General features: G+C 43.1%; 1 protein-coding gene across 1 annotated transcript in view; it reads left to right on the plus strand.

Annotated features, from left to right (window-relative positions):
* Positions 1–24304, plus strand: part of LOC140717177 (mitogen-activated protein kinase 12-like) — a 78501-nt gene that overhangs the window by 17430 nt on the left and 36767 nt on the right. The window contains exons 3-4 of the mRNA XM_073030471.1: positions 13896–13954; positions 20655–20760. Coding sequence (XP_072886572.1) covers positions 13896–13954; positions 20655–20760 — 165 coding nt within the window. The remainder of the gene's footprint in view (positions 1–13895; positions 13955–20654; positions 20761–24304) is intronic.

The raw sequence follows: 24304 nt of genomic DNA on the forward strand, positions 1-24304 counted from the left end.
CTTGTGTTTGCTTCTGCCATGCTTGCTTTTCACAAGTTTGGCATCTTAAGTTTATGCTGCACAGGCTAAACATAATAAAACAGTATTCAAATTTACTTTCAGGGTTAGCAAGAACAAGAACCCTAGGTAAATCTCAAGCTGTGTTCTCTCAGCTCAGTGACCTGGGTTCAACTCCTGACCTCTGCTGTTTGCATGGAATTTGCATCGACTGCCTGTAATCCTGTGCCTTTCCCATGGGTCCTCCGGTTTCTTCCTATATCCCAAACACATGCAGATTGGATTAATTGGCCACTCTAAATTGCTCCTCAAGTTTGCAGGTATGTGGTAGAGTTGTTGTTAACATTCTTGAATTAAAACGGGATTAGTGTCAATGAGTGCTTGATGGCTGGCACAGACTAAGTGGGCCGGGCCGAAAGGCCTGTTTCCATGCTGTAGGGCTCTATGAATATAAAAATGAACATGATAATCACAAACATGATAAAGTCTGCAGATGCTGGAAATCCAAAACGCTGGAGGAACTCAGCAGGCCAGGCAGCATCTATGGAAATGAATAGATCGATATTGTAAACTTTGCTTGAAGTTGTTGGATCTCTTCTCCCTCAGTGACTCCAAGCATCTCATCAGTTGCTAGGAACTAACTCCTGTTTCGGTGTTCCTTTGTATTCCTTGCCTCTATCCTTCCCCCTCACCCATGAGCCTCACAGTCCCACCCTTCCAGCTTCCAGTCTTCCTCAAGGATTCCCAAATAGACCCCCACAAGTATTGGCCTTCTTAAATATTCAGGCCCACGTTTCCTCTCAAACATTTATTATGTCTGCCCTTGCCTGACAGCATGTCTCAGGTGCATTTCCTATATGTCACTTCTTATCTCCCTGAAGATCTTTTATATTAAGAATAGTGAGGTGTAGATTCAACAACTGGATGTTAATTGACATTGCCACGTGGAGTCTTATTGAGCAATATTTCAAAAGGAATCATTTCAAAAGTGCTATTTTTATTTTGCTTTATTTGTAGCTTTTTACTCAGTAATGACAGCCCTATTCAAATGAGAGGCTAGCTCTGGTATGAATGGACTATAGATCTGGCTGCGTCCATCAGCATCATGGAAGGTCAGGTGACTTCTCAGCCCACCAATCACCTTGGATTCCTGTTGCTCCACTCCCTGTTTCCCCTTTATACTGGCCATCTTGCCTCTCAGTTCTCAGTCCTGCTGAGATGTCAGTAATTCCTTGATCTGCTGAGTTGCCCCAGCAGGTCGCTGCTCCATGTTTCAGCATCCGCAGGCCGTTTTGTCTCCAGGTGATTTCTGTCTTTCAACATACAGCAGTGGACATTGGAGACCACCTTAGTAGGGAGTGGCAAACAGATGGCCATTCTCTGCAGGTGACCATCTGCTTTGATCTGTAAAGCTGGATTTCATGAGAATGGAACCTCATTCCTTAAGGTTCTGAATGGGGAGATTGAGATCCATGATGCATATTTTCCGATGCACTCGGTGTGATTGCTTTATTCTTTGGGAAAGAAAACATATTGGTGAAGCCACTGTGTTCAGATAATTCCTGCTGCCTTAAAGCAGGCTCAGCAGACAATGATGTCCAACAATGTTTAATTCTGATTTGATGCCAGTGCTCCCCTTTTGGAGCTCTCTGCTCCAGTGAGCACTGCGGCATAATTTTTATTTTTATTTTGAGATGCTGCGTGGAGTAGGTCCTTCCAAATGTGCCATGCAACAACTCCCAATTTAACACTAGACTAATCAATGCCCAATTAACCTACCAATCAGTACGTCTTTGGACTGTGGGAGGAAACCGGAGCAAGCCCACACGGTCCTTACAGGGAGTGACGGGAGTTGAACTCAGGTTGCCTGAACTGTAAAGCCCTTTGCTAACCACTACACTATCGTTCTGCAATAATATTACACAGTGAAGAACCTTTCATCACCTCTGTAGGAGGGGATTCTCAGTAACATTCAAATTAATTCTCTTTTGATTTCTACTGGCTGATGCCACTGTTCAACAACCGCTCATAGGTTCTAGAACTCGTTAAAAGTTGTTAAAAGTTAGAGAGATGTGGAAAATGTTTTCTTGTTACTTCAAGACTTCTGGTTAATCCAATTTTTCCCATCTCTGGGTGTTCTCATGGGCATTCCCTTTAGAATATAATACAACCAAGAGAACGTGGAGAAGGTGCAAAGAGCAAGTCAGGATATTGAAGTGGGATTGACTGGGGCTCTCAACAAGAAGCCATATTTACCAGGGTTTTGTAGGACCTTTTTTTCTTCTTGAACCTCAGCGAGTAAAATCCCGCTTCAGAAAGGTAACCTTCATTGAGATCTGCCATCTGCTCTAGCCAGAGCACAGGTGGCTGTACGTAGAGCAGGTGGGCTTCAGCTAATGGCCTCCACTCGACTGAGGTGTGCAGACACGCAGCAGCTGTTCCCCGCAACCATATTAATCATATTAATGAATAGGCAGTGCAGAGCTGGCTTGCTCCCAACCGCAGGAGCATTGGTCATGGGTTAATCCTGTATTGTGATTGTCAGGGCTGTCAAATTAAACTCCTTTTGAGCTTCAAGTGATGTTTGTCTTAACCATCCTATCATTGTTGCTTCTCATTTAATCCATCATTTCCTTCTATTCCGTTACTTCTTTTACTGTCTGGTTTGACATTGAGTTTGCCCACATTAATTTATCTCCCTGCCAGACCTTTCACTATCCTCAATGATTGGTTAGGTAAAATGTTTTAACTGACTTGCTTACTTAGGTGCTAGATAAGCTGTCTGCCCCACACTGCTGTTTTCTGGGCAAAATAACTGGAACTGCAGGGTGAAGGCGAAGACCATCTTCCACTAACAGATGCTGTTAAGTACTGGGCCGTAGTAAATTCTGGCACACTGAGAACGAAAACACAGAGCACGAAGATCTCAGGTGCAATTGTGTAAAGATATTATTTTTCCCTTAAGTAATCCTGCAGAGATGCCAGGCAGGATAGTTGAGTGCTCCTCTTGTGGGATGTGGGAGGGCAGAGAGACCTCCAGTGTTCCTGTCAACTACAGCTGCGAGAAGCGCATCCAGCTGCAGCTTCCAACAATCCACGTTAAGGAGTTGGAGCTGGAACTGGATGAACTCCCGATCATTCGGGAGGCTGAGGGGATGAGAGATGGGATATATAAAGAGGTAGTTACACCCAGAGTGCAGGACACAGAAAACGGTGACAATCAGGACGTGGAAAGGGGCTAAGGAGCCAGTGCAGAGTATCACTGTGGCCATCGCCCTCAACAATCAGGTACATCACTTTGGATACTGTCGGGGGTGGGGGGGAGTGACCTAACAGAGGAAAGTTTCAGTGGTCGGTCTCTGCCACTGAGTCTGCCTCTGTGACTCAGAAGGGAAGGGGGAAAGAGGAGGCCCGCTGTGGTGTTTGGGCATTCGTTAGTTAGGGGAATGGACAGAAGGTCCTGTGGGTGAGAATGAGACTTCCAGATGGTATATTGCCTCCTGGGTGCCAGAGTCCAGGATATCTCGGATCAAGTCCTCGGCATTCTTAAATGGGAGGGTGAACAGCTAGAAGTCGTGGTGCATTTAGATACCAATGACAGCGGGAAGGTTTATTAATGCCCCATGGTGGGTTTAAACTAGAGATGCAGGGGGATGGGAGCCAGAGTGCCAGAACAGTTAGAGGAGAGGCTGTGGAGACAGATGTTGGTAAGACCTCAGACAAAGTTAGGACTCAAAGTTGAGCATGGTGTGGCATGGTGCAAGAAGTATCATAGGAAAGGCATAATCGTGCTGAAGATGAGGTAGCTGGTTTGCAAACAGAGGCAATGTGGTAATGATGAAAGGCTATTGATAGGGCAAAATTATAGTCAACAGGATGAGTTGCAACTTAAATACGGACAATCGAAAAGGGTGAATACAGGACTGAAGGTGTTGGATTTGAATGCACGTAGTATATGGAATAAAGTAGATGAGATTGCAGCACAGTTGCAGATTGGCAGGTATGATTGGAAAGCTTTTAAAAACCAACGGAAGGCAACTAAAAAAAGTCATTAAGAATGTAAAACTGGAATACGAAAGTAAGCTAGCCAGTAATATTAAAGGAAATACCAAAAGTTTCTTCAGCTACATGAAGTGTAAAAGAGAGGTAAGAGTGGATATCGAACCACTGGAAAGTAATGCTGGAGAGGTAGTAATGGGGGGGGGGACAAAGAAATGGCAGATGAACTGAATAACTATTTTGCATCATTCTTCAATGTTGAAGTTCTTGGAGTCAGGGATCATGAAGTGTGTGAAGTTACCATAACTAGAGAGACAGTTTTTTGGGAAACTGGAAGGTCTGAAGGTAGGTAAGTCACCTGGGCCAGATGGTGTTGTTATGCCCGTGGCCCCCTCCTTTTTGAGAATCGCAGGATTGCTGTTGATTCAAGTCAGGAGACCCAGGAAATGAGAGAAAGACATACAGAATCCGCAAAGAGTTTGGAATGTGTCCTGGCTTCCGAAAGACGGAACCATTGATAACGGCTATTGTCTCTTGGAGACGGAATTGTGTATTGACTCCTGTACGATGCATCGAAGCCCCAGGCAATGAACCGGGGGGGGGGGGGGGGGGAGTTGGTGGAGGGATTGCATCATCCCACCCTGATTAACATCTGGGACCCTGTGAGTCAGGATAAAAGAGGGTCTGGGGAACAATCCCTTCAGACGCACCAGAAGAAACGCTAGCGATCCCGTATTAGCGAAAGCCGGTGGGAAGGCGACGTGCGTCCTTTTCCATTTGCCCCAGAATCGGTGGGCCTTTACCACAGAAGAATGGTTTTTAGCTAACAACGGGGAAATCAACTCCCAACGACTCTCGAAGGATTGTCATCATAAAAGGAATGGGCAAGTTTTAACCCGTCTTTCTCTCCAACCAAAAAAAACTGCAGCTTGAATGAACTAAAGTGACTTTTATATTTCCATCGGACAATATATTATCCCCTAGACAACGATAGAGCTATTTCTTATTGATTATGATTATACCCGCGCTTTTAGATTTAGTATTGACGACGTATATTATCTGTATGTTTGCATTGATATTATTTTTGTGTATTTTTATCAATAAATACTGTTAAAAATAGTACCATCAGACTTCAACGGACCTCTCTATCTTTGCTGGTAAGTGACCCAGTTACGGGGTACGTAACAATTGGGGTTCTCGTCTCAGGATTGGACACCAAATTGGGAGGCAAGTGAATCGGGCTTGTAGGTCCAAACTTGGATCTGGTTACGCGGGTAGCCAGACGGGAAACCAGCAAAGATGGACGTGGGGTGAATTTATAGAAAACCCGAATCTGGAAGCACTAGAGGCGGCCACCAAATCAGACTTGATAAATTTGGCAAAGGGGTTAAACCTCGCAGAGGTGAGGTTGTCAATGAAAAAGCGGGAGGTGCGAAGGGCAATAACTCAGTATTATATTGGGAAGAATGTGTTTGCAGCTGAGGTATTGGAAAATATCCCTGAAAAAGGTACCAGCTAGTGGGACGGCTCAGTTAGAGTTGGAGAAATTAAGGTTGGAACATGCAATTAAGTTAAAGCAGCTGGAAGCAGCTGAGAAGGAGAAAGAAAGGGCCAAGAGAGAAAGGGAGCATGCACTCCAGCTAAAGGAGTTAGAGGTGAAACGGGAGCAGGAAGGAGCTGAGAAACAAAGAGAGCATGAAATTCAGTTAAAACAGCTGGAAGCAGCTGAGAAGGAGAAAGAAAGAGCCGAGAGAGAGAGAGAGAGAGAAAGAGAGGGAAAGAGCTGAGAAAGAGAAGGAAAGGGCCGAGAAGGAGCGGGAGGCAGAGAAACAGAGGAAACATGACTTGGAGATGGAGAAGTTAAGGCAAGAGCAATGAGTTCAGGGGCCAGACCGAGAGGAGCGGTTTAATGTTAGTCGGGAGTTGAGGTTAGTACCTCCGTTCGAGGAGATGGATGTTGATAGTTATTTCTTGCTTTTTGAAAAGGTGGCAGTGAATCAGAAGTGGCCCAGAGATCAGTGGGTGGCGTTGTTACAAAGTGTGTTAAAAGGGAAGGCACAGCGGGCATATACGGCGTTGTCCATGGAGGAGGAAGAGGAAGAGAGTTATGACAAAGTAAAGGCGGCCATTCTCCGGAGTTATGAGTTAGTACCTGAAGCGTATAGACAAAAGTTTAGAAATTTAAAGAAAGGGTGGAATCAGACGTATACCGAGTTTGCCTATGAGAAGGGTGTGCTCTTGGACCGTTGGTGTACCGTAGAAATAGTGGACGAGGATTATTGGCGTCTCAGGGAGTTAATTCTGGTTGAGGAATTTAAAGGTTGTGTTTCGGAGGATATCCGGATGTATTTGAATGAGAAGCCGAATAAGTCCATCTCAGAATTTGCTAGGTTCGCAGATGAATATGCCCTAACCCACAAGACAAAGTTTTCCTTGAATAAAAGTTCCCAGAGAGACCGTGGGAACGATCAAGAAAGCCCGCCGGCTGAGGCAGAGGTCCCACCGGGAGCTAGTGGTAAGGTTGAGGGGGAAAGGCCCGACGGACAGAGATTTCTGGGCTTGGCCTGTTTTAATTGTGGAAAGGGGGGGCATATTGCATCTAGGTGTTTTGCTCCGAGGAAAGAGACAGGAAAAGGGAAAGCAGCGGTCCCTATAGGATGTGCCGTGGTAATCAGTAAATCGACAAGAGAGCCCCGGGTAGACAGAGTACGAGAAGGGTCTGAGACTTGTATGTCAAACGGAACCGTGTCTGTGAGGGAGGGAGACACACCAGTTCCAGTACGGATCTGAAGAGACACAGGGACTGAGCTATCATTGATTAGCAGTAAGGTACTGGATTTTGGTCGCAAGACGGGAATGGTAGCTGTGAAAGGAATAGGAAAAGGGACGGAAATGGTGCCCCTGCATAGGATCATTCTGGATTGTGAGCTGATATCTGGACCAGTTGAAATGGGGGTGCCATCAGAATTCCCGAGAACTGACGCGGACGTCCTTCTGGGTAATGATTTAGCCGGTGGTAAGGTTTGGGCAGCCATGACGCTGACAAAACAGCCTGTGAGTGATGAAGCTCCGCCCCTAGATTCCAAGATCTATCCCGCATGCGCGGTCCCTCGCAGCATGTCGAGAAAGGCAGCTGAGACAGAGAGCAGTTTAAATCAGGCCAGTATCGATTTGGCCAAGACATTTTTACCGACCTTGTACCACGAGGGTTTAGAGGGTGGTAAAACGAAGAGGAGTAAAGGGAAAGAGAGTAAGGGAGAGGAGGTAGATCTTCACTTAGCGAGGAGAAAAGTTCTAGAGGCAGGAGATAAAGATGAGAAACAGATAAAGCTGATAAAAGGTCCAGAGTTGGACATGGATGATCTGTCTGGTTTGGCAGAACTGTTTGAAGAAGTTGAAAATTCTAAAGGTGTTCCCGATAATGAAGTGAGGGCAGTCCTAGATGAAAAGGGTGCTTTTACCTTGAAGAAGTCTGCTGGGTTGGCAGATGAGGTTGTTTCAGCCCGCGGCATTGAGTTTACTCTGGAAGGCAGTTGCCCAGAGAGTAGCTGGGAGAATCAGGGGAATTTAGAATTTGGACCGGGTATGGGTATTGAAAGCCTGGAAGAGGCAAATGTCCCGTTTGAGTGTGTCCAAGATGTGGATGCACGTGGTACTGAACCTAGTAATGGAGCTCAGAAAAAGTCTGAGGTATTTGATTCAGTTGAAAAGGAAGGCAGTCCTTGTGGGTCAGATAGACTTGGTTCAGGGAAGAAAGGGTTAACCTTGGTAATAGTGGGAAGTGAGAGTTCCCAGGTGTTTGTGTTCGAAGGTGTGTTAAAAGTTAATGCGGAGATCAAAAGTGGGGAGATGAATATTATTATTGAAGGAAAAGGGAAATATGTAGTTCCCAAATCGAATGAAGAAAATTTAAAGGCTGGATTGATATCAAAGGCAGCAACCAGGCTCCAGTCATTTCAATGGCGTAGTACCACAAAGCCTGCGGATCACTTACAGGTTGAGTTGGAAGGTGACGGGGCCCCCCACGCTATTGTTATTCCAGAGTGTGGTGTGAAAAGGCAGAATTTGGAATGCTGTTTGAAAAAAGAGTTTGAACTGAAAACTAATAGCCTGAAGGGTCCTGAAGAGAAAACTAGCAACTTGCGTAAAATTAAAGAATGGGGTGGAAATTCAGAAGATGGTCTAAGTTTGGGACACAGTGTTGATAAAATAACTCTTATGGAAGAAGCGGGCGAAAGCCTATTTCGCCAGGGTACCCAAGCTCCCCACGTGGGAATTAACTGGAAAAGAGGCAAGGGTTAATGGGGATGCCATTTTAAAATAGCAAAAGCCGGTTTTACGGGATTTCGACAAAGCCTGTGAATAATAAAGACAACCCCATGGAAGCCTGCCTGATAAGTTTGAAAGCAACATAAAGATTGGTATTTGCATGAACTTTTGTAGTATACACGTAAGCTAAGATCACAACTCTTTAGTTTTGTTTGCTGAAGGAAAGAGATAAAAATAGTTGGTTATTAAATTGAAGTCTGATGCTACAATACTTTAGTAAGGTACAAGATGTTAAGATATTAAAGAAAGTGATAATGTGCTCGCGGACTGTTTATCTGGATGCTGAATTGAATGTATAACTGTATTACTCTGTATTGAAAAGAAAAGCTTTTGTATTGTGTTAGATTCTAAAATCCTGCAAGACTCTGTATTACTCCGTTTTTACCGATGGTAAAAACGCGTTGAAGAAAGGGGGTGTTACGCCCGTGGCCCCCTCCTTTTTGAGAATCGTAGGATCGCTGTTGATTCAAGTCAGGAGACCCAGGAAATGAGAGAAAGACATGCAGAATCCACAAAGAGTTTGGAATGTGTCCTGGCCTCCGAAAGACGGAACCATTGATAACGGCTATTGTCTCTTGGAGACGGAATTGTGTATTGATTCCTGTACGATGCATTGAAGCCCCAGGCAATGAACCAAGGGGGGGGGGGGGGGGTTGGTGGAGGGATTGCATCATCCCACCCGATTGACATCTGAGACCCTGTGAGTCAGGATAAAAGAGGGTCTGGGGAACAGCCCCTTCAGACGCACCAGAAGAAACGCTAGCGATCCCGTATTAGCGAAAGCCGGTGGGAAGGCGACGTGCGTCCTTTTCCATTTGCCCCGGAATCGGTGGGCCTTTACCACGGAAGAACGGTTTTTAGCTAACAACGGGGAAATCAACTCCCAACGACTCTCGAAGGATTGTCATCATAAAAGGAATGGGCAAGTTTTAACCCGTCTTTCTCTCCAACCAAAAAAAACTGCAGCTTGAATGAACTAAAGTGACTTTTATATTTCCATCGGACAATACATTATCCCCTAGACAACGGTAGAGCTAATCCTTATTGATTATTATTATACCCGCGCTTTTAGATTTCGTATTGACAACGTATATTATCTGTATGTTTGCATTGATATTATTTTTGTGTATTTTTATCAATAAATACTGTTAAAAATAGTACCATCAGACTTCAACGGACCTCTCTATCTTTGCTGGTAAGTGACCCAGTTACGGGGTACGTAACAGTGTACATCCCAGGGTTCTGAAAGAGGTGGCTGAAGAGATCATGGGGGCATTTAGATTGATCTTTCAAGAATAACTAGATTTCAAGTCAAGTCAAGTCAACTTTTATTGTCATTTTGACCATAACTGCTGGTATAGTGCATAGTAAAAATGAGACAATGTTTTTCAGGACCATGGTGTTACATGACACAGTACAAAAAACTAGACTGAACTACGTAATAAAAAGCAACACAGAGAAAGCTATGCTAGACTACAGACCTACACTGGCTGCTTAAAGTGCACAAAAACAGTGCAGGCATTACAATAAATAATAAACAGGACAGTAGGGCAAGGTGTCAGTCCAGGCTTCAGGTATTGAGGAGTCTGATAGCTTGGGGGAAGAAACTGTTACATAGTCTGGCTGTGAGAGCCCGAATGCTACAGTGCCTTTTCCCAGACGGCAGGAGGGAGAAGAAATTGTATGAGGGGTGCATGGGGTCCTTCATAATGCTGTTTCCTTTGCGGATGCAGCGTGTAGTGTAAATATCTGTGATGGCGGGAAGAGAGACCCCGATGATCTTCTCAGCTGACCTCACTATCTGCTGCAGGGTCTTGCGATCTGAGATGGTGCAATTTCCGAACTAGGCAGTGATGCAGCTGCTCAGGATGCTCTCAATACAACCCCTGTAGAATGTGATGAGTGAGGATGGGGGGTGGGAGATGAACTTTCCTCAGCCTTCGCAAAAAGTAGAGACGTTGCTGGGCTTTCTTTGCTATGGACCTGGTGTTGAGGGACCAGGTGAGATTCTCTGTCAGGTGAACACCAAGAAATTTGGTGCTCTTTACGATCTCTACCAAGGAGCGGTCGATGTTCAGCGGGGAGTGGTCGCTCCGTGCCCTCTTGAAGTCAGCAACCATCTCTTTTGTTTTGTTCACATTAAGAGACAGGTTGTTGGCTCTGCACCAGTCCGTTAGCCGCTGCACCTCCTCTCTGTAAGCTGACTCGTCATTCTTGCTGATGAGACCCATCATAGCCGTGTCATCGGCAAACTTGATGATATGGTTCCAGAAGACTGGAAAATCGCAAATGTCACTCCACTCTTCAAGAAGGGAGAGAGGCAAAAGAAAGAAAATTATAAGTCAATTAGTCTGACTTCCATGGTTAGGAAGATGTTGGACTCGATTATTAAGGATGAGGTCTTGGTTACTAGGAGGCGCATGATAAAATGGGCTGTAATCAGCATTAGTTTCTTCAAGGGCAAAACCTTGCCTGACAAATCTGTTGGAATTCTTTGAAGAAATAACAAGTAGGATAGACAAAGGAAAATCTGTTGATATTGTGTACTTGAATTTTTGGAAGGCCTTTGACAAGGTGCTACACATGAGGCTGCTTAACAAGTTACAAGCCCATGGTATTACAGGAAAGATCCTAGCATGGATAAAGCAGTGGCTGATTAACAGGAGGTAAAGAGTGGGAATAAAGGGAGCCTTTTCTGGCTGGCTGCCGGTGACTAGTGGTCCACTAGAAAGGATGTGCTGAAACTGGAGGGATCAGAGGAGTTGCGCGAAAATGGTTCCAGGGTTGAAGGGTTTCTCATATGCAGAGTGTTTGATAGCTCTTGGCCTGTATTCACTGAAAATCAGAAGAATGAAGGGTGACCCCGTTGAAACCTAGCAAATGGTGAAAGGCCTTGATAGAGTGGATGTGGAGAGGATGTTTCCTATGGTGTGAGAGTCTAAGAGCAGATGACAAGGCCTCAGAATAGAGGGGCACCCTTTTAGAACTGAGATGTGGAGGAATTTCTTTCGCCGGAGACTGGTGTATCTATGGAATTCTTTGACACAGGCAGCTGTGGAGGCCAAGTCTTTATGTATATTTAAGACAGAGGTTAATAGATTCTTGATTGCTCAGTGCATGAAGGGATATGGGAGAAGGCGGGAGACTCAGGCTGAGAGGAAAATTGGAATAGCCATGAAGAAATGGTGGAGCAGACTTGATGGACTAAATGACCTAATTCTGTTTCGAAATCTTATGGTCTTAAGGGAAGATAATCTTTTCAGGTTCACTGTAGCATTGTTGGCTATGATATCCAATGAAGATGAACTTCAAGTCATTCTTAAAAGAAGGAACATAGACACATCAGTTTTTCTTACCCTTATCGTAGATCATGCCTAAATGAGTATAATTTGTATAGGTGTGGTAAACTACGTATACCTGTCTGGACACGCCCCTCTGCTGACTGTTCCTGCGGCTCCTCCCACAGACCCCTGCATAAAGGCGATTGGGGCACTGCTCCTCCCTCAGTCTCAGAGATGTTGTGCTCCCTTTTTGCTGTTAATAAAAGCCTATCATCTGCTTCCAGTCTCCGAGAGTTATTGATGGTGCATCAATAGGGTCCCTCTTGTTTTCAGCTCATCCAAAGTACTTTACAGTGAAGGAATTCATTTCCTGTGCAGCCAACTTTGGCAAAGCCACACCTGCAAACAGCAAAGGAGATTAAATATTCAAATGAATGATACATGCTCCTAATTCATATGTTTTGTATGGCAAATTAATCTGTTATAGTGATAATTAAATCACTAATGGAATTTACCACTCTTTGAATAACACGTCGTTAATGCCCATTTTAATATATTCATTCGAAAGCTGGTATCTCTGCCTGTACTATAAACCGTCAATCTAGATTAGGTTGTCTAGTGTTGAAAGTATTCAAACAAATCAGAATAGCATTTGCAGTATGAAGAATAGGAAGAGGGCTGTCCTGGCTTGCAATTAATGGTAATGGTTCTATTGCTCTTTTTTTTGGGAAGCAAACCATAGATCTTATTGAAAGCTGGGATCATGGAGTTGGCTGTAATATATACCAGGGTTTCCCACACTGGGGTTCATGGACCCCTTGCTTAATGGTATTGGCCCATGGCAAAAGAATGGTTGGGATACGTATACATTACAAAGAAATAAGATAATGGGAATCAACCAGTGTATTCTGAGAACCAATTAAGAGAGCATCCATTCCAGAAAGGATATTAATATAATACTTCATGAACAGACAAAGGGATAGCAATGTAGTAATTGAAATATTATCAAATGACACATACTTGCTGAATGCATTGGTTTTGTTATGCGGTGAAAAATATTGTTAGAAATTTGTCTGCTGTTGCTTAGATTAATTATATGATAAAATGGATGCAAATTTTAGAAAAATATAAGGGCAGTGCTTATTTGCAACCATATTAGTCTATGCAACAGAAGGTGACTTTTCTCCTTTTGTACTTGTAGCACCTACTGCAGTCTTTGAAAAGCATTAACAGAAACTTATTATATAGTAGAACATTTTAATTACGGCAGTTTTGATGTCAGGGTGCTTCCATCTTCCCTTCAAGACTTTGGAAATTAAACTTGACCCTTTTGTTTTCTGCTTCTCTGTGTGATCCATTCTTTAGAATCAGTCCTTTCTAAAGCTATTCCGGAATTGTCTGTTCCCACTGTGAGCTTTGGTACTGTGGAAAGTGAATCAGGAATTAATATTGCACCTGGCTGGAGAATTAAACAGTTATCTTGCATCTGTCTTGATCGCAGTGGATGCAGGAAATATCCCAGAAGCAGCTATAATTTGTGATTTGGGAGGGAAGAAATTACAAAATTTCTTTGTAATACCAGGGGAGTGGTATGGAGCAAATTGTTGGAGCTCCACACAGACAAATCATCGGGTCCTGATGGACTTCATTTTTGGGTGTTAAAGGAAGTGGCCTGTGAGATAATTACTTCAGGACAAATTCTGTAAAGTTGGTAAATAGCAAATGGAACACCTTTATTCAAGAAAGGAGATAAAAAGTAGGAATTAGCAGACCATTTAGCTTAATATAATTCTTCAGGAAAATGATAGAAGCTATTATTAAAGATGTTACAGCAGGGCACTTAGAAAATTTCGAGGTAATCAGGTAGAGGTAAAGAAACTTTGACTAATTTTCATGAGTTCTGTGAAGGAGTAATATGTGCTGTGGATAAAGACGAACATAATGATGGATTCACTATGAACATGTATAAACATATGGCTGACTTGGCTCAGGCACCTGAGTGACCAGTACCTGATCTTAGTTTGTCATTAGCAGGTCTACTCCAAGTTAAGAAGTTCAAAAGTTTTCCTCAAGATCACCTTGCAATTAAAACAAAATATTTTTTTTCTACTTTTATAATTTTATGGAGGTTGAAAGAAAAGTGACTTGGCTTTAGAATAATAATAGAATCAATAAATTAACTCGTTCATAATAATAGCCCATTCATAAGAGAGAACTTATTCGGCTCTTTATTCTTGGAAAGTGGCTGTGATGTAGAACTTGCCTGAATAGTGTATAATTCATTTCCAGGTTATTGGTCTCATTGATGTTTTCACACCAGCTGTTACATTGGATGAATTTCAGGATTTGTAAGTATATAATATATAATGGACATTGTATAATGGTTATAATCGTAAAGAGCCTGTTGTTAAATGAAATCTAGAATCAATGAATGAACATGGAAACAGTATTATTCACACTGCCAGTATTAAATATGAGAGCATATTTAGTAGTATTTATGGTGTAAAATTTAGAGAAATGTTAACGCTTCACAATTCTGCTAACATTTGCTACTCACTCTCCTTAGATTGTCAGAGTGATAGTCATCCCATTAGCTGTCCTGACCAGTTAAAATTCGAGCACCAAGTTAACATTCATTGCTAGGAACCACTCCAGGTATTTGTTTAAAAAGAATGTATACAACAAAGCAAAGCCATGAACCTCCCTACAAACTATAATCAAGTTCAAAACACCTCTCCACAGACCCAAAAAGCACTTTAAAAAAAACAAGAGAGGGCAGGTTATTCCTAACTGGTGTGATCTTAACTGTCCACCTGAACATGGTAAAACTCAGTCAAAATCTGACCTTAGAGATCCGTAAGACATAAGAGCAGAATTAGGCCATTTGGCCCATTAAGTCTGGTCTGCCATTCCAACATGGCTTATTTATATCCCTCTCAACCCCATTCTCCTGCCTTCTCTCTGTAACCTTTGACGAGAGTGACAGAGGACTGGGTAGCGAATGTGAAAACTAACAGTAGACAAACAATGTGGCTTGCACAAGAGGTGAATAGCAAATTAATTAAAATAGAACTGGTCACTGGCTCAGCTGTTCCAGTCATTCCACAAAATGAGTTTGGACTGCATTTGAAAGTTACTGAACTGAAGCCTGCAGATATCCAACTAAGAACTTATAGTGTAGAGAAGATAAATCCTGTGGGAATGACATTTGTGACAGTGAACTACAAAAACCAACAGGCCCATTGAACTTGGAACTTGCATATGGTAAAAGCAGGAGGGCCATTTTTATGGGGCTCTGAGTGGTTGAGACAACTACAACTTGACTGGAGATCCTTCCACCATTTGCATCTTACATTCCCTGCAACAGAGACAACTGAAAGTGAAATAAGGAAGGTCCTGGATGATGCCACAGCAGTGTTCATTGATGGCATTGGAAAACTCAAACCTATTAAGGGTTTGTTATTTCTCTCCACACCTTGTGGTGCATCTGTTGGTAGCCTTGCCACTTCTTTAGTATTTTGTCTTCTCTTTTTTTTTTAACAAAGCATAGTTGCTAGCTCAACGTTCAACTTAGCATGGATGGAAAGCAAACAAGGAGCCAGCAGGATTGGAGCCCAGGACTACTTTCCTCGGAGTCCGGTACTGTTGCCAGTACACCACCGGCTGACAATATCAAGGATAAAATAGTGTTAAATGAAAATGCCACACCCAAGTTTTATAAAGCCTGTCCAGTTCCTTATACTATCTGTGATAAAGTAGCCAGTGAGCTAGATTGCATGGAGGCTGAAGGAATTCTTTCCAAGTTTGACTAGAGCCCATGGGGCAATACTATTAGTTCAATAGCCAAGAAGAATGGATCTGTGTTGATTTTAAGGTCATCATCAATTCAGTACTGAAAGCTATAGTCCAGGTGCTGCAAGGCTGCCCAGGAACTCACTGTTACCTAGTAACGATAACAGGGAACATCGCCAAAGTCCGAAGATAGTGTTAAAAAGGTTAGAAAATTATGGGTTCAGAGCACAAAGTGTGAATCCTTTGAACCAATCATCACTTAGTGTGATCACACCATTGGCACCCAAGTATTGCATAAGTGTGCTGAGAAAATTCAAGCAGTGGTGTTTGCCCCAAGGTCAAAGGATGTGTTACAGCTGTGGTCCTTTTTAGGATTTTTCAGTTACTATAACAGGTTCTTCCCAAAACCGGCTGCTGTGCTCACCCCTTGAACTCATTACTACTGATCATGAAGAAATGGAAATGGACAATGCAGTGTGAACACGAGGAAATCTGCAGATGCTGGAAATTCAAGCAACACACAAAATGCTGGTGGAACACAGCAGGTCAGGCAGCATCTATAGGGAGAAACACTGTCGACGTTTCGGGCCGAGACCCTTCGTCAGGACAGTGTGAGGTGGCTTTCCGAAAGAAATGAACTTGTGACATCTGACACTGTACTCACACATTTTGATTCACATTGTCTAGTGAAGCTTGCCAGTGACGTCTCACCTTATGGTATAGGTACAGTAATGTCACATATTATCAGTGATGAAAGTGAACACCCCATAGCCTTTGCATCATGTTCCATTAATGCTGCAGAGAATAAATACCCACAGATTGACCATGAGGCCTTGAGTATGGTTTGGAGTGTAAAGTTCATTTATGGGAGAGAGTTTATCTTCATTATCTACCGCTGGTGTCAGTTTTCAATCCACAGAATGGTGTTTCATTAACAGCAGCAGCACAAATGCAGAGATGGCCTCTGTTTCTTGGAGGACACAGTTATAAGATGGAACTCGAGAGGAAATATTGATGGACTGCCCCATTTATACTCAGTAAAGGAAATATCTAAACATTTTCTAAAAGAGGACACTCCTCTTGATGTGTTCTCCCTTTCTGTAGCAATGACTCGTGTCTGCTAATTCTCAACATCCTTACTCGCCTGTTTGAATGACAAATCATCCCCTGGGTGCACTTCTGCAGATCAGAAAATTCCAACTATGGATCATATGATTTGGATGCAATTGCGTATGACAGTGCAAAGGTGATTGCCTGGCTTGGAGTATTTCAGTTATAGGGAGATTTTGGCTATGATGGGTTTGTTCTGGAATAGAGACCAGAGGCGTATGAAATCTGATGGGCAATACATAAGATACAGGGTAAAAATACTTCTCCTATGATTAGGATGTCAATGACAGGAGTCGATGGGTTTAAGCTGAGAGGTAAGAAGTTTAGAGGGAATCAGAGAGCTCAGTCTATTCATGAAGAGTGTAGCTGGAAGGCTGAAACGTGCTGTCTGAAAGATGGCAGAGATAGATACTCTCAGAATCGAGCTTATTGCCATTGTTCAATATGCCATGAAATTTGCTGTTTTGCGGCAGCAGTATAGTGCAAAAACAAATTACAAAATTAATACATGGTACAAAAAATAATGAGCTAGTTAGTGTTTGTGGGTCAATACGTTTCAATAGGTACATTTAACAGTAGAGAAATGTATACTATATACATCCTGAAGTTCTTTTTCTTCGCAAACATCTGCAAAAACAGAGTACCCCGAAGAATGAATAACAGTTAAGAAGTTAGAACCCCAAAGTCCCCCGCAGCTCCCCCTCCCATGCACAAGCAGTAGCAAGGCAACAAACTCCCCCCCACCCCAATAGCAAAAAACAGCAGCACCCTCCACTGAGCACATGCAGCAAGCATCAATAAAGACACAGACTTGCAGTACCCCAAAAAATATTTGTTCAGCCGGTAATTCGCCATACCACAGGCTCTCTCCCTAACAAGGGAAAAAGAGGTGTCCCCATTTCACAGCGACCATGGAGACATAAAAAACAATTCACTGATTTGTGATGTTAAAAGTCTGTTGCATTGTTTTTTTTCCTGAGCTCTGTGCCCAGAGAATTGGCCCCGGAAAGGCGCAGTTCTCTGGACACACAACCCCCGGCAGCTAACCAGCTGCTCCCGATGTTCCTTGTTCTTACTGGAGTATAAAAGTTGCATTGTTTGCTGTGTAACCAAAACTATGTAGTCAGCTTTGAGCTTGCTATTTGCTATGCATGTATCCAATTTAGTAGGAGAATGAAATCTTAAGAATGTAGAAGATAATGGGGTGTTAATGAGAGGTAGCTAAGAGATGTAGATTAGAACATGATTAAGTCAATGGGTAGAAACAATAGTGGCGGATGTACTTGTGATACGCAACTGTAGACCGATTGGATATGCTAATGGAACTAAACCAGGAGATATAAAAAATGCTATGTACAAGGATCGGTGGGCAATCAGCGACTAGCTCAATGACTGTCTCAGCTTTGCTTTGCAAATTAAAGTTTAATACTTCTTGAAGAATCTTCTGCGTCTCCTGGTCATTTGTGGGGCACGAAAAACCACGACATTCTCCCGAAATAACTTCAGCCAATCCCCAGGGGCACGAAATTCCGGAACCCCGAAGGCATGCTAGTCTTCCAGGCTGTGTCCTTGGGTTCTCAAAAAGCAGCCAGTCGTGAGGCCCTGAGAGCGGGTCCCATTCCCGCAACAAACCAAAGTCAGAGTGTAACTCCAGGTCAGGGTCTTCAAAAGAAACTTCAAAAGGAAAAAAAAGATATCAAAGATAGAAATAGAGCTGTTTTTGAAGATGTAAGCAAAGAAGTGCCGTTTGGCACCATCTTGACTTCGCTCTGCCTCTGTCTCCATTCTCCATTCAGAAATCTGATGACAAAGGGGAACAAGCTGTTCCTGAATTGTTGAGTATGGGTCTTCAGGCTCCTGTACCTCCTCCAAGTTTGCTAATGACATTGTTGTAGTCGAAATCAAAGGTGGCAACAAATGAGTGGTACTGCAAGAACAACCTCTCACTCAGTGTCAGCAAGACCAGGAGCTGATCATTAACTTGAGGAGGAGTAAACCAGAGATCCATGAGCCAGTCCGCATGCGGGGAGCAGAGGTGGAGAGGGTCAGCAACTTTATTATTTCAGAGGATCTGTCCTGGACCCAGCTTGTAAGTGCAATTACAAAGACAGCTCTGCTTCCTCAGGAGTTTGTGAAAATGGATATCTAAAGCTTTGACAAACTTCTATAGATGTGTAGTGGAGAGTATGTTAACTATTTGCATCACAGCCTGGTATGGAAACACCATTGCCCTTGAATGGAAAATCTGACAAAAAGAAGAAAATATGGCACAGTCTGTCACGGTTAAAGCCCTCCGCACCGCTGAGCACATCTACATGAAGTGTTGCCACAGTAAAGCAACATCCATCGTCAGGGATTACCACCATCCAGGGCATGCTCTCCTCTCACTGCTGCCATCAGGAAGAACGTACAGGAGTGTTAGGACTCACACCACCAGGTTCAGGAACCATTACAACTCCTCCACCATCAGACCCTTGAACCAAAGGGGATAACTTCTCACTCATTCACTTGCCCTATCATTGAGATGTTCCCTCAACCGATGGACTTGCCTTCAGGGTCCCTTCATCTCATGTTCTTGATATTTATTGCTTATTTATTTGTTATTATTTCTTTCTTTATGTATTTGCACAGTTTGTTGTCTTTTGCACACTGGTTGAATGGCCAAGCTGGTATGGTCATTCATTGATTTTTATTATTCTATTATGGATTTATTGAGTATGTCTACAGGAAAATTAATCTCAGGATTGTATACGGTGACAAACGTGTACTTTGATAATAAATTTACTTTGAAATTTGACGGTGGTGACGCGAAGAGGTCGCATACCAGATAGTGAGGGTTCTTAATGCTTTCTTAGACACTGCCTCTTGATGATGTTCTTGTGCTTTTGATGGAGCTGGCTGAATCTACAGTCCTCTGCAGTCTTTTGCACTGGAGCCTCCATACCAGGCTGGGATGCAATCAATCAGAATGCTCACCACTGTATATCTATAGAAAATTGCAAGTGTATTTGGTGACGTACTAAATTTCATCAAACTCCTACCATATGATAACTCATGGCATTTTATAAGTATCTAAAAACATTGTGAAGGTGGAGAAATCAATGGGCAGGATGCAGGTAGATGGGATTAGTGTAGATAGGTACAATGAGTGGTATTGACATGATAGCACGAAGGGCCATAAGACACTCTATGACTCACATCTTAATCAGAGGCATTACTAAGAATGGAGAAGCCCTCCCAGCCAATTACGAGGAGATGAGTCATCTCACAGTAAGTAATAGAATCTGTTTTGAAGCTGTGAATCAGTTTTGGAACCTGATAGGTTCGAAGACTATTTAATTGAGAAGTAGTTTGATCTACCAAACTTCTTTCCCAGTGATCACCATTCTGATCTTTCTAATCAAACACAAGAAGCTGGTGTTTGACATCTGAAACCCCACAGAACTGGAACGAAGGAGACTTTTAAAAATTACTATGCTTTTTTTTTGTCCTACAGACTTCCAGTACTTCTGTTCATGACTAGGTGTTGTCCCAATAAAACTCCACAGCCACGTTCACCCTAATCTTCCCTGGGAATACTAGGAATTCCAAAGACCCCTCCCATCCTTCCCACAATCTCTTTGACCTCGTGCCATCATGCAGAAGGTACTGTAGCACAAGAAGCAGTACTGTCAGGCTGGGTAGAAGTGGCTTTTTCCCCCGGGCTGCTGGAGTTAATTAATGCAGTGCTGCTACCCTGTCTGAATGCCCTGCTGCCCATATCCCCAATCTCCTCAACTCGCAGACATGCTCTCATCCTGCACTGGTCACCTTTCTTCTTTAATTGCTGCTGATTTTCATATTTGTAGAACTGTTTGTTTTATTTTAATAGTGCTGGTAACATATACGAACGTGCACCTCGCACCTGTCAACTATCAGGCCATGCCACTCAGGGACTTGTGCTAATATTATTTTGTGTCTAGGTGTTGGATTGTAACTATATGTGCTGTGTGACTATACATACTGTGTTTCGCACCTTGAACCCAGAGCAACAATACTCTGTATGCATGTCTGGGGTTGAATGACAATAAAATAGAACTTGCATGTTTTGATTTAACCTGTGCGTTAATGGTTTAGTGTACTCATCCCAAAATACTTTATTTTTAGTTATCTAGTTATGCCATTCATGGATGCGGATTTGAGTCAGATCATGGGAAAGCTGACCGAAGACAGAATTCAGTACCTTTTATACCAGATATTAAAAGGCCTTAACGTAAGTACAAAAATGTAGAATTTTTGGAAAATGCACTTACAAACATTATGATAAAATTATAGAACACTGTACTTCTCATCTCCATGTGAGTTTTTTGTTCAAAATCTGAAGTATATGCTGGTAAGAGTATGTTATGAACCTTCTGAATGGTTTATGTTATCACAGTGACACAGAATTTCTGTCAGCTCTTCTGACTTCCAAAAGAAAGTTCTGACTTTGAACTTAACTATGCACTGTTTCAGTATTTTCTTCTGACAATGTAAACAACTTATATTTTTTCCTCTAGCAATTAATGGATTTGAATGACTTTCACTTGGGACATTACAAAATGTAAGCTAAGCATTCAAATACAGTGATCTGAAATCTCATTTACAGCACAGGTGCTGTGTTCCGTAGAAGGAACAACATTAGTACAAGGGAGAAACTGCTGAATGAAGCAACCATCTGTACAATGTAATTGGGTGGGGATCCACCAATTGTCAACAGGAAAGGATGGTTAAATGTTCTTAGTAAAATATATTTTTACAATCGAGATTTTTTTTGTGGCAATAGTATAACAAAACTCCAAAAATTCAACATCCGATTGGGAATCCTAATGACCCGATACTTGATTTATTGAATAGCCTGGATTGTGAGCCGGAGGTCCACAGTACAGATTAGGTCTTGTAGTCAGAGCACGGGGTCTAGAGGCTGGTCATTGGGGGCTGGTTTCTGGAACAGTGGGAGTCAGGAAGGTTGGTGGATTTCCATCTGGAACCAGAGTGCTTGTATATTTATCAGTGTCTTTAAATTTGAATCACAAACAGATTTAATATCATTGGCTTAAGCTGTGAAATTTGCTGCTTTGCAGCAGCAGTACATTGCAATATATAATAATAAGAAAAAGAACTATACATTGCAATAAAAATATATAAAAATTGAATAAGTAGTGCAAAAAGAGCAAAAAACGAGTGAGGTGGTGTTTTCAAAGGCAACACAAGTGAATCTGCAGATGCTGGAAATAAATAAAAACACAAAATGCTGGTAGAACTCAGCAGGCCGGACAGCATCTGTGGGAGGAGGTAGTGATGACGGAGGTGGTGTTTATTGTCCATTCAGAAATCTGATAGCAGAGGGGAAGAAGCTGTTCCTGGAATATCGAGTGTGTGTTTTCAGCTCCTGTACCATCGCCTTGATGGTAGCAATAAGGAGAGGGCATGTCACCGGCAATGGGGATCCTTAATGATGGATGCTGCCTTTATGAGGCACCGCCTTTTGAAGGTGTCGATGCTGAGGAGGGTAGAGCCTGTGATGGGAACAGGCTAAGTTTACAAGTTTCTGTAGCCTTTTCTGATCCTGTGCGGTGGCTCTTCTATACCAGACAGTGATGCGACCAGTTAGAATGCTCTCCGTGGTACATCTGTAGAAATTTGAGAGCCTTTGGTGACAAACCAAGTCTCCTCAAATTCTTAATTACATATAGCCACTGTCATGCTTTCTTTGCATCAATATATTGGCCCCAGGATAGATCCTCAGAGATGTTGACACCCAGGAACTTGAAACTGCTCACCCTTTCTGCTGCTGATCCCTCGATGAGGACTGGTTTGTGTTCCCTTGATTTCCTCTTCCTGAAGTCCACAATCAATCCCTTGGTTTTACTGACGTTGAGTGCAAGTCTGTTGTAGCGACAACACTCAACCAGTTGATCTGTTTCTCTCCTGTACACCGCCTCATCACCGTCTGAAACTCTGCCAACAATAGTTGTGTTGTAGGCAAATTATAGATGGCATTTGAGCTGAGCCTAGCCACACAGTCAAGGGTCTAGAGACTAGAGCAGTAGACTAAGCCCACATCCTTGAGATGTGCCAGTGTTGATTGACAGCAAGGAGGAGATGTCACTTCCAATCCACGCAGACTGTGGTCTCCATATGAGGAGGTCAAAGATCCAGTTGCCGAGGGAGGTACAGAGGCCCAGGTTTTGAAGCTTTTTGATTAGAACCGAGGGTATGATTGTGTTGAATGCTGAACTGTAATCAAAACCAACAGCCTGATGTAGGTGTTACTGTTGACCAGCTGATCCAAGGCAGAGTGCAGAGCCAGTGAGATTGCATCTGCTGTAGACCTAATGTGGTGATAGGCAAATTGCAGTGAGTCCAGGTCCTTGATTAGACAGGAGTTGATTCTAGCCATGACCAACCTCTCAGAGCACTTCATCGCAGTAGATGTGAGTCCAACTGGGTGATAGTCACTAAGGCAGCTCACCCTGCTTTTCTTGTATGATTGTCACCATTTTGAAGCAGGTGGGAAGCTCTTACTGTAGCAGTGAGAGGTTGAAGATGTCCTTGAACGCCCCCATCGGTAGGTTGGTACAGGTATTCAGAGCCCCACCAGTGACGCCTTGCAAGGGTTCACCTTGAAAAATGTTCTGGTGCCAGCCTCCGAGATAGAGATCACAGGGTTGCCAGATGCTGCAGCGATTTGCAGTTTTATTCTCCCTTTCTAAGCATGTGGAACGGGCTCTTCCAGGAGTGAAGCGTCACAGCCATCTATGATAGTTTTGCCTTGTAGGAAGTAATGGCCTGCAAGCACGGCCAGAGATGACGTGCATCCAATTCCGTCTCTAATTTCAATAGGAAGTGTTTTTTCACTCTTAAAATAACCTTATGTATGTTGTACCTGGACTTCTTGTATAGTTATGGATCACCAGTTTTGATTGTCACAGATCTAGTCCTCAGCAGACTGCAGATTTCCTGATTCATCCACAGGTTTTGTTTTTGGTATGTCCAGTATGTTCCTGAAAACACACACTCATCTATACAAATCCTGGTAATGTTGGTGACAGCTGTGGTTCGAAGATAAATCCCTGAATATTGTCCTGTCCACTGACTCAAAGCAGTTTTTTAGGGGCTCACCTGCCTCCCTTGACCATACCTTCTTGGCCTCACCACTGGTGCTGTGTTCTTTATTCTCTGCTCTAACACCAGGAATAGAAATACAGCCAGTTGATTGGACTTTCTATCATTTGCACATGGGATGGCATGGTAAGCATTCTCATTGATGGCAAAGCAGTGTCCGTGTGTTGGCTCCTCTGGTTCCACAGGTGATATGTTGGTGGTAGTTGTTCAGAAAGTTATTCAAACTGGCCTGGTTGTAATCCCCCGCAATGATCTTGAAGGCATCCGGGTGCGTTGTTTCGTGACTGCTGATCATGGTGCTCAGCTCCTCCAATGCTTGCCTGACATTGGCCTGAGGTAGTATGTACACCACTACCAGGATGGAAAATGCTCTCAGCAGATTAAATGGACATCAGTTGACCATTAGATGCTTCAGGTCGGACGAGCAGGATCAAGACAGAATTACTACATCTGTGCGCCATGATGTGTTAATGATAAAGCATTCTCCACCTCATCTACTGTTAAACATCCCAGCAGTTCTGTCTTTGCAGTGTATGGTGAAACACGCGGGTTTCAGTGCTGTAACTGAAATGGCGGGGGTGAGCCATGTTTCTGTGAAGCAAAGTATATAGCAATTCCTGATGTTCCTCTGGCACTGAAATCTTGCTCTG

This window comes from Hemitrygon akajei, chromosome 27, assembly GCF_048418815.1.
Source record: "Hemitrygon akajei chromosome 27, sHemAka1.3, whole genome shotgun sequence".
NCBI lineage: Eukaryota > Metazoa > Chordata > Chondrichthyes > Myliobatiformes > Dasyatidae > Hemitrygon > Hemitrygon akajei.